Raw genomic sequence first — 11,368 nt, 5'->3', positions numbered from 1 at the left:
TGAACGGCGTAATTACGACAAAATACAACGATTGGCTTGGCGCGCCGGAGAGAGACTGTGTGAGTCGTTAGAGCTGTGTTTTTTTTTGCTTTATCACAGTGCAACCAGACACCAGAGCATCGGGCGGAAAGAAACAGCACGTCATATCGATTTGCCTTATCGCGGGGCAGTGCTCGCCCCAGCGCTGCAGATGATTGAAGAACCAGCCAACGCTGTAATTAATCAACTCGATACAGTTGCAAAGGGTCCTCTTGCGGAGTGGGTGAATAGTGGCTTGGCTTTGGCACAGTTCCAGCAACACGAAGTTTTGGGTTCTGGTTTTATTTCTTTGGAGCGAAGCGTAGAGCTGATAATCAAAAGTTTACCTCTGTTGTAGAACATGAATGAAATCTCTCTGATTTGGATTTCGATTGATCAAACAGATTATTTATAAATTGCAGTTCTTCGAAGAAATGAAGACTTGTCGATAACTGGAAATACAATTTACGTAGAACCTCACCAGCTTCAACTACGACAGTCAAAATACGAGTAAGAAATCTATTTCAAAATTTGTACCAAATGATCTATTACTTACACGAATCATCTGCTTCATTTCGTCCTTAGGAATCAAGTTGACTTGCGCCGTCTCGCGCAACCAGCGCCGCAACCAGTGCCCCAGCCACACCAACCCGCACTCGCACTGCAGCGGATTGTTCGACACGTCCAGCCCGCCGATGACGCTGCGCGTCCCCACCGCATCCCACGAGCTGGCATTCGGGTAGAAGCTGTCCGGTGCGAGCGCCGCCAGCAGATTGTCCGACAGATCGATGCTCAGCCGGGGGATGTACTTCAGCGCGTAGAACACGCCCGGCGGCAAATCATTCACCATCGTGTTGCGTATCCGCAGCTTCAGATCGTGATTCCGTGCCAACCCCTGGAAGGCATTGCTCGAGATAGACACCAACCTTCGGCCCGTAATTTCCACCACGTTTAGCTTCGTGTTGGCGTGCATGCGCGACGTAAACAGTCCATCGCCCAGATGTTCGTCGTAGATGGTGACGTACAGCTCCTGCAAACCGCGCAACTTCGACACCAACTCACTGAAGTTGTGCTGTGCGCTGATGCGCAATTTTTTCAGATTGTGCAGCTTGATGAAGATGTCCGGGTTCACGATTTTAATGTCCTCGATGAACAGCTCCTCGAGCCGGCGAGAAAGTGCAAAATCGTGAAACGATATCTTGCGGATCGGATTACGCGAGATGTCTAGTACGCGCAGCGCAGGGGGTAGATTGCGCAGCAGGTTCGAGATGTTGTTGACTTTGTTCTCCTGTATGTGCAGCTCGCGAAGGAAAAACAGCTCCTCCTGAGAGTCGATCTCCTGCAGGTTGTTGTTGCTAACGTCCAGCGAGGCGAGCTGGGGCAGCGCCAGAGTCGGCAGCCGATAGATCCCCGTCGACCGGAGGCTCAACACCCGCAGACGCGGCACATTCACGAACAGCTCGCGGAAGTTCACCGGCATAAGCTGATTGTAGCTCAGATCCAGCACCGTCAAATTGTTCAGATTTGCAAACGCATTATCAGGGATGAGTTTTATCAAGTTTCCAGCCAGATTTAGCTCCAACAAGAACTGTGTGCTGGTAAACATGTACGGATCTAGGAACTCTAGCAAATTGTTATCAAATTGTATCGAGCGCAGCGTGAATCCAATGTCCGCAAATGCCGTTGCCTGCCACGCCACAAACTGATTGTTCGAGAGGTCCAAAAACTCGATGCGCGTATTCAGGAACGTATCGCGCGGGATCGTGCGCAATCGATTGTTGTTGAGGCGCAGCAGGCGCAACTTTTTCAGCGGTGAAAACTGTTCAATCTGCAAGCTTTCGATGCGATTGTGACTCAGATCGAACTCCTGCAGGTTCATCAACCCGGCAAAGCTGCGCCGCCGCAGTGAGCTGATGTTGTTGTGCGCCAGGTTCAGTATTTCCAGTATCTGCAGGTCCCCGAACGCATGGTTGCCGAGCGTGGTGAAGTTGTTCCAGTTCAGGTAGAGTATGCGCAGCGAAAAAGCCAACGCACGAAACACGGTCGTGTCCTGCAGCTGGTTGTGGCTGGCATCCAGCGAGTACACGTAAAGCAATGAGTTAACGTCTCCATCCAGAAACTCGATCGCGTTACTGCTAATGTTCAGCCGCATCGGTGTGGTTGCGTTCGACACTTGGCGAAACACTTTCAGCGACAGTGTGGCCAGCTCGTTATGCATCAGGTCCACGCTCAGCAGGCTGGGTAGATAGCTAAATGCTCCTTCGCTTATATTTTGCAGCACATTGTAGGACAGATCCACGTACGTCAGGTACGGCAGATCGTGCAGTGCGTTCTTCTGCATCGTGCGCAGTTTGTTCGACGATAGATTGATAATCTGTATTAGCTCCAAACTGTCGAAGGTTGCGCTCGGTAAGTCTTCGAGCTGGTTGAACGAAAGATCAATCTCTACCAAGTTTCGATGAATGTCTGACCGGAAAAGCCATCGCGGTATGGCAACTATTCGATTGAACGCCAGATTGACGTACGTTAGCTGTCCCAACGTTGAGAGTGCACCGTCCGGCAGCGTCTTCAGATTGTTATTGTCCAGTCCCAACCACATCAGCTCAGTCAGCACGGCCAACGCTTCGCCCGGGTACTCCTCTCGGTAGATACCGAACGAAAGCTCCAGAATCTTAAGTGTCGAGGAAACATTATCAAACACATTCGGATGGACGTAGTGGATGTCGTTAAAGCTGAGACTGATCTCTTTGATCGTATCCAGCCCATTGAACGCGCCATAGTTGAGGCTCGTGATCTTGTTGTTGCGCAGCAGCAGCGTCTGCAAGTTCGAGCCCCAGCCGGCGAACGCATTCTCTTCGATGTCTGCGATCTTGTTGTAGCCCATGTTAAGGTACGACAGCTCGGTACAGTTCGAGAGAGCGTCCACCGGGATGGCGGTAAAGTTATTTCCGCTCAACGACAGCACCTTCAGCGTAGTGGGCAGCAGTGGCTCGGGCTGATCGGGAATGTGCGTCAGCTCGTTCGACGTTAGGTAAAGATAGCGCAACCGATTCAATCGCCCAATGGCGGACGGCACCACCGTCAACCGATTGCGCTCCAGATCCAAATACTCCAAGCTGTTCTCCAGCGAACCGAACGCACCATCGTCAATCGACTCGATAAAGTTAAATGCCAGCACCATGTGCACGATGTTCAGCCCCTGGAATGTGTCGGCCTCGAGGTGGCGGATGAAATTTTTATCAAAATTAATTGCCTTTATACGCACGCTGCCGTTGAACAGCAGGGGTGGAATTTCCTCCACCAGGTTCAGGCTAAGGTCGAGCTTCTCGAGCCGTATCCGGGTGGGGCCGGCCGGGTCGGGGCTACCGTCGAGCTTCGCTATCAGATTATCCTTCAGCGACAGCACGCGCAGATCGTGCAGATGCTCGAGGAAGGCGGTCGGGAATTGGGAAAGAATGTTCTTGGAAAGATCGATCGTTACCAGCGACTTGGGGAACGTGTTCGGGCTGATGTGCGCGATACGGTTCGAGCTGATATCGAGCCAGACGAGCTTTTTCAGCTTGGCGAACGGTTTGATGCCCTGTTGCTGCTGGCCGTTGACCGCCGTGGCACCGGGTTGTTGCTGCTGCTGCTGCTGCTGCTGCCCCATCCCTGGCGTACCGGGCGGGTATTGCGAGAACTGTTTCGCGTTGATTATCGATGCCTGCGAGTTCGGTGCCGTATGGTTCTGACGCTTCTCGTCGTGTGTGTAGAACGATACCTCGGAGATGGAGTTGCCCGAAATGTGCAGGCTGCGCAGCGAATCCGCCAGCCCGCCCCAGTTGCCATCGAGATGGTGGATGTTGTTTCTGTTTGGGGATAATGGTTTGGGAAAAAAGAAATCATTAGACGGCGCTGTGCATGGTTCATTGTCAGTTCCAAGTAACGATGGATGTAAAATTAGTTAAACATTCAAATATTCCAACCTTCATCGCCATGTTTCGGCAGAGTTGATTTTAACGTGAATTGTTTGCAAATACGTGAAGGATCATCTTCTCAACAAAATAAAAAAAAACTCAACAATCAATCAAACTTCACTGTAGAGGATGTTGTTCTAGTAAACATTCTTGACATTCAATCAATCCATTGAAATTGTGGGCAAACAGTTTCTTTGTGAAAATAAATGCAACCATCGAAATGGTTCTTAAGAGCTGCCTTAATTTCAATTTGATTGATTCCTAAGAGCCACCCACAGTCAAGCGAAGTGTCAAAAAAAAAAAAATACATTCAAGCAGCTTCTGTTTGGCGTGCAAACAAATTCGTTCACACGGAAATAATAAAGGCCCAAAAGCGCTTTGTGTGCCTTTATTTCTGAAATGGTGTAAGATTGGTGTTGGTTTTCAACGCAATTTGCGTTAGTCCAGGTTGGAGGGGAAAAAGTACTGCATTGAACAAAAATCAAAAATCTGTATAACGCCTTCGCACAAATCCAACGCAAACCAAAAGAATTGAAGCTGAGATAAACCGCAGCGCTATTTTCGCTCCCGCTTTCGGAATACGTTTTTCCAACCAAGCACGCCCATACTTACCGCTGAGCTACTAATCGGCTTAACGTGTGGACATTTTTTAGTGAATCCAGCGGTAGTCCCTGTAACTGATTGTCGGACAGATCCAGTGACACCAGCGAATGCTGCATGAAGCTGTGGGAAAAGAGAGATAGATACGGAAGCGAAAAAAAAGGATTTAAATTGGTTGTCCGAAAGCAGGATGAAGGTAGACATCAGCAATACGGTGTGTGCACATAAACTAACATGCGGTGCACGTTAGAAGTAGACTCATTCGCCTAAAGTATTTGCATCCTGCCTGTCTGCCTGCCCGCGGGCCCTGCGGAATCGATCGGAACAGATGCAACCGTCCACCGGCTGTCAGCCAGCTGTTGTTTCTTTTATTTCGTTTCCACCGTTTTTCGATGTTCCGGGTAAAAAACCTTTTTGCCCTCAGCATCCGAGCGGACGGCAGGGAGATTTCGCCCGCAAGAAAACCGCCCGGGAGAGTGCGAGCGGGTCAGGGCGAACGAAACGAAACTAAATTGGAAATTGTTTTTCCTACCGGACGAAATCAAATTTCCCAATCCATTTGTTTGACTGTATGCATTCTCGGCTTTTCACTGCTGGCGATAGCTGTTTTTTTTTTTCTTTCTCTCTCTTACCCCGGATACGTCTCTGAGTGGACTGGGCCAGGACCGTTTAGCCGTTAGCAGTTATCCTCCGTTGACCTCTGCCGCTACATACACCTTGACCAGTTACTGGGAGGGGGTGGGGCTGGAATTTTGTCTTGGCCTGTGGGCTTTGGCAGCAAAAACATGTTGATGCGGGCCGGCCGATAAGAAGATGAAGCTAATTCAATAGCCTAGCATTTGATGGTATTAGCCGATGGTCGCTGTTTCGATGCTCGGTAGTGCCCGGTAGGGATAGGACGGAAATAGACATAGGGCCTCGAACCGTGTTTGTGCAGCACACAATGTTCGGAAGTCGATTGGTCGAAGGCTCGACTGTAGGAGCGTGATGAGACAGAGGGATAAGTTTAGAAAAATCAGCCCTATCTGGTGGAGATTTAGGAGAAGAGGAGTTTCGGGTTCGGTTAAGCGCACTGTAGACGGTATCAGTAAATTGCCGGGAATCGAGTGAATTGGGAGTGGGCAAAATTAGAGCAATGCCACTTGATTGCTGGTTTTACACAGGATGGTAGTGAACGTGTTTCTGGTTTGAACGGACCACTCAATCCACATCATGTGTGAGGTAGCTTCGTGGGATGTTTGTGCATCGGAGTTGGAAGTGGAATGTTACACAAACCAATCACACAATTTCCAAAAATCGTCTATACAAACAAGGTTTAGCACGGAACTGTTCATACGTAGCTTTTTCTACGAGAAGTCATAATTACCACTGGATGCATCGTTCTCTGGCATTAATTGTGATCTTCGATTTGAATCCCTTTCTTTGTTGCGATAAATACAAACCATCCAACATTAAATTCCATGAATGATGTGTTGAACGATACCACAAATTCGCTGTAAAATTGTGTATAAAGCACAAAACTGCACGATATTTTCGACATCCGTAGCCGAAAGCCTTGCATGCACCCACACACACACACACACACCGCAACAACAAGGTATCTCATCCGCATGAGTGGCTTTCGAATCAAACCAAACACGGATGAGTCGTTTGTTCTCTGTGTTCTGTTGCCATGGTAGAAGTGCAAGAACAATGATTCTCTACGGGACGAAAAACATCCGAGCCTGTGTGGACAAACTTTGTGTCGAAAATGTGGATCAAACACCGGCACAGACACTGCTCTGATGTACTAATAACACAAAGCCATACCATCATCCTGCTCCTGCCCAAAACTCTGGCCCCTTTTTTTCACTGCTCTGTTCCCAACGATTTTCCCAACAACTCGGCTCGTCTGCATCCTTTACAATGTGGAATTTCGTTGTTTTCCTGCACATTGATGAGCGAACATCGAACACTGGATCGGTTAAGTGCAGACCTGAAGTGCAGACCTCTGTGCCGGTGAGGTGAATTATTAATATTTTACATCTCGCTCTCCGGTGTACGGCTGCATCTTCTGTCCGTCGTGTGACTGTAGCATGGAACAGGGGGTATGTTTGTATGGTTGGAATGTTCCAAAATTAAGGGGAGCCGTTTTCGAACGGAACGGGGCTATAAATTTTCCATTTACTAAGCAAATACACACACACATACAATTTTCAATCGTTGGGCGTTTGGGCCGGAAACATTGAAAAGATACAGTTTTGCAGGCTTTGCATGTTGTATAACGTTGTTTGAATATGGTTTTTTTTTTGCTCATTTAGCTACCACAGATTGTCCACAAAATCAAGTAATTTGTAAAATTAGCTTTAATAATTATTGATAAAACAATAAAATTTATAACACAAAAAGCGATATTTTGGGCATTTGTCATTACTAATATTTAAGAACCATTTTGCCAGTTACTAATGTTTCGCTCCAAGTTAGCTCCATCTCGCTGTTGTTCGTTCGTTAAATGTGATAAATTTTTAATCAGTGCAAACATGTCACTTCCTTTTGCAAATTTATCACTTCACCGGTGACAGAAAAAGCTCATTGACAACCATCGGTTGCCATTCTCGATTCCTTTCGTCGCTCTCTCGTGAGTTGGCTGTGAGTTGGCTGACACCATTGAGGCACACTCCCATCCCCACCATCCCGGATGCGGATCCAAGCGATCCGGGGTGCGAAGGTTTTGTCTAATTTATCAACTTACCACAATTGGTCTCGACCGGTTCGCTTCAGTAAATCAGTTTTAATTCTTCCGTCGATTCGTTTGGATTTCCCCGATTCCACTTCTCGATCGGCGGAACGGGAAGGCAGTGGCAATCTGGCACCGTGTGCAAAGTGACACCCGACAATCAAAGTGACGTTCGTTAAGCTGCCGAATCGGTTGCCGATTGCCGTACCAGTCGGGCGGCGAAACGATGCGTCATTTTCGATTGTACGGATTTGCCACTGCCAGCGGCAGCAGCACATACGCTCCCGGTGTATCGTTCTGAACGGCTTTCTCCCACTCCTGCCGGTCCTGTTTTAGGCGGGCTGCCAGTGCGAGATTTCCGTTCGATCTTTTGCACAATGCATATGGGGCCTTTCTTTTCCCAAGCGCCCATCACACAGCAAAACGGAGGCAAAGCTTAAGCGTTAGCGTGAAGGCAAAGTGCGAACTATCCAGTGGAAACGATTTGACTTTCGTGACTGTACCGCCGTCTTCTGGTGTGTCTCCGGAGAGCGCCCGTCTGCTGCTGCTGCTGCGTCATACAGTACACAGCCTGTCGGTGGCGTCGACATCGTCATCGTTGTCATTGTCGTTTGTCATAGTGCACTTTGCGATGGAATTTTCATCGGCTTGCCATTCTTGTAATGGAAATGCAGTGCCCGCCAAAGGCACCAGGGAATGCGCCCCGATCCGCTCGAACCGTAGCATCATGATTGCGATGCAGCTTGCGACTAAAGACGGGTTAGCCTTCTTCGTAAGAAGAGGTCCTGTCAGTATGTTCTGGATCGTTGGAGGATCATTGTCATGTAGCAGCAGCAAAAAAAAAAAAAAAAACGACGGGCATAAATGTTTTGCTGCAAGTTATGCCAAAGCCCCGTAACGATGCCCCTCTGAGGCTCGCTGTACGACGAGTCAGCAGAAAGCCGGTCGGTCAAGCCTATCCAGGGAATCATCGTGAAAGCTAGCGGAAAACAGCCCCTCCAGCTCCCGGCCCTATCCCTAACCGAGTGCCCTTTTGTGCTGGGAATATTTTCCGCTCGAAAAGTAACACACCGCATCATGCAGGATCGGGAATGGGCGAACGTGGCGGCACCGCAAAGAAGCATTGTGTCATACTCCATGGTTCCATGGCACTTCATGGTGCCCCTCGGACGTGTGGCATGTGTACATTCCTCTTCCTCAGCAGCAGCGCCGGCGCAACGTCCGGGAAAAGAAAGCATCGCATAATATATGCCATCATATCTATTCATGGTTTTTATGCAAATTTAAATTGTATTTTAAATCTCCTTTATTTGATATCGCCTTCGCCTCCAGCCCACCACGAAAAAGGCTCGGGTCGGTGAGCTGTGGCCAAATTGGCCAGCCCGCATCGGCGCTGCGGTTGGACCAGCTTCGGACTGAAGATCAACTATGTTTGATATTATGGCCTCTTCCTGCTCCTGCGCCACACCGTGCCAGCACCTGGACTGGTCGAGGAAACCCGGTCGGCATAGTTTAAGACGTGTATGGGCGGAATGTTGAGCCCCTAACGGAACGACACCCCAGCACAGTCGGAACGGCCAACTGGCCGACCGATTTGTTCGCCGATCCGTCTATGGAATTTATCCTTCGCTCTTTGGCTGAGTGTGTGTGTGTCTGTGTCTGTGTGTGAGGTACGAAGAAGCCCAGAACGGCAAAAAAATCCCGCTTTATCCCCAAAGCGTGGACGGATTTCCGTGGGCGCTCGCTTTGCCTACTGCTACTGTCGCATACCTTAAACATCGGTGATGGAACGATGTTCCGTCCCACGAATGCCAAATCGGGGGACGGTCGTGTGCTACCGTGGAGGGGTTCGTTCGTTTCCATGCCCGTGTTTTTGTACCAGCAAAGCATAAACGAGCTAAAAGCGGTTGTAAATTGACAATCGACGACCGGCAAATTGAAATAGACCGAAGCTTTCGTCTTTCGGGAAAACGCGCAGTCAGTGGAACGGCTAGACGAGCTCGGGAATCAATTCTGCTGGCTAGGTACAATATTTTCTTAGACACGAGCATATTTTGCTCTCCTTTTTTCCCTAGCTATGGCTTCTCTATAAAATAGCTCAGTTAGACGCAGAAATAAATGGATTTAGTGCTTTTGAAGTTCAAGTTTGAATATTGTTATTTTGAATAATATTGATGAATAGCCGCAACTTGAAAATTTGGGGGAATTTTATTCATTGTTATGAATTGACGATTATGTCAATTCACAAATTGGATGATATTTAACTTCATTCGATTAAAACTTTACAATCGGTTGCCAACTTACACGGTATAAGCGTTCCCAAGCTATTCCCTTTACTCAAATATACGCGCTAATCGATGGTAAGGTTTTTCGGATTAAAGGATTAGATTTAATTCAAAAAGCAATATAGTTTATATTTGACAGCTCTCGAAGTAAATTGTACCTCAATGTTATTATAAAAGAAAATCGCTTTACTCGGGAACTGACTGTGCAGATAAACTTAAGACATTATTTTCCGGATTAAACCTTACTATCTTTGCACAAAAACACGCTAGAACAACGGTCGGCAAACTTTAGAGGCAAAGGGCCAAATTTAGTAAATGATCTAAAGCCGCGGGCCGGGAGAATGCGGATTTTCTATTATTGTGCTTTAATTATTACAGTATAACATTTTAGAAACAAAATAATTGGTTAATGATATCAAGCAATGCGATTGGTATTATTGCTGTTTTCCTATAATTGTGTTATCCAAGCATGGTTAAAAATTGATAATACCTACCTAAAATATTTTTTTTTTATCATAAAATCATAAAATTTCGTTTGCGACCTTCATTTCGATGGTCTTATTGTGATGTTAAAATAATGTTAATATCACATAACGGTTGCATTACGAAATGGACAACAATTGTCGATTTTTCAAGGGGTTTTCTTAACCCGCACTAACAAAACGTTAATTGCATTTTGAGTAGTAGTTTCCCATTAGTTAGCAGACAAAATTTGACATCTTTATCAGTCAAACTCTAACCATGATGGCCAAAAAAGTGAATCAAAAGCGTGCGCGATCAAAGAATGGCACCCCGTGGCGTCCAAAATGGACACCGTGCGGAATTTTTTGGACGTCGTATATACCCGTTTCGGCATTTTGGTCACCAACATCTTGGCACTATTAGGCAACAATCAAAGCATCGAAAGAAAGCACAGGTTCATTTTTGAGGTTCCAAAAGAAGCTGAAATGAAGACAGAGGGACAAGTGGCTACATTAGTGACTGGGACCTACTTCATGGACGGCACTGCAGTTAATCGACAGAATCATGCCAAAGACCTGGGCGTTCTGCTTGACTCTAGTTTGAACTTTAAACAGCATATCGATGACGTTGTAGCCAGAGGAAATCAATTACTTGGCGTGGTTATCCGGACAACTAATGAATTCCGCAACCCCATGTGCATCAAAGCTGTGTACAACTGTATCGTTCGTTCGGTTCTGGAATATTCGTGCGTAGTCTGGAGCCCTACTACCGCTTCTTCAATTGCTCGAATTGAGGCGATTCAACGTAAGCTCACGAGATATGCCCTACGCCTACTTCCCTGGCAGGATCGCAATAATCTTCCTCCGTATGCTGCGCGGTGCCGTCTTCTAGGCCTTGAACCTCTTTCGGTTAGAAGACGCAATGCACAGTGTTCTTTCATCGCTGGATTGCTAAATGGCTCTATCGACTCATCGCCATTGTTGCATCGAGTCGATATCTATGCACCATCCCGAACACTTAGGTCTAGAGAAACTCTACGGCTCGCTCAACCCCGTTCCAGTGCTGGTCGGTCAGACCCTATGTTCCGCATGTCGGCTGTCTTCAACACTGTCTCGGATTGCTTCGACTTCGACATCTCAACTCAGTGCTTCAAGGAACGTCTCCGGCTTTTGCCGTGGCCGCAGTGAATTGCGATGCAAATCTTGTTTTTGCTATGTATTTTTTTTTTTTTATTGAACTGTTACATCTTAATTAGGCCATACGGCCCGTTGAAGATTAATAAATAATAATAATAATAATAATAATAATAATAATAATAATAATTACTGCGT

General features: G+C 47.2%; 1 protein-coding gene across 3 annotated transcripts in view; it reads right to left on the bottom strand.

Annotated features, from left to right (window-relative positions):
* Positions 1–11,368, bottom strand: part of LOC120902166 (protein artichoke) — a 97,845-nt gene that overhangs the window by 11,437 nt on the left and 75,040 nt on the right. For all 3 annotated transcript variants that reach the window (XM_040310708.1, XM_040310710.1, XM_040310707.1), the window contains exons 5-6: positions 4,587–4,697; positions 575–3,866 (exon numbers count right to left, since the gene is read on the bottom strand). In XM_040310708.1, the coding sequence (XP_040166642.1) occupies positions 575–3,866; positions 4,587–4,697 (3,403 nt within the window). The remainder of the gene's footprint in view (positions 1–574; positions 3,867–4,586; positions 4,698–11,368) is intronic.

Source organism: Anopheles arabiensis, chromosome 3 (genome assembly GCF_016920715.1).
Source record: "Anopheles arabiensis isolate DONGOLA chromosome 3, AaraD3, whole genome shotgun sequence".
NCBI lineage: Eukaryota > Metazoa > Arthropoda > Insecta > Diptera > Culicidae > Anopheles > Anopheles arabiensis.
Note: the sequence above shows the minus strand (reverse complement) of the source record. Positions and strands in the feature narration are given on the sequence as shown.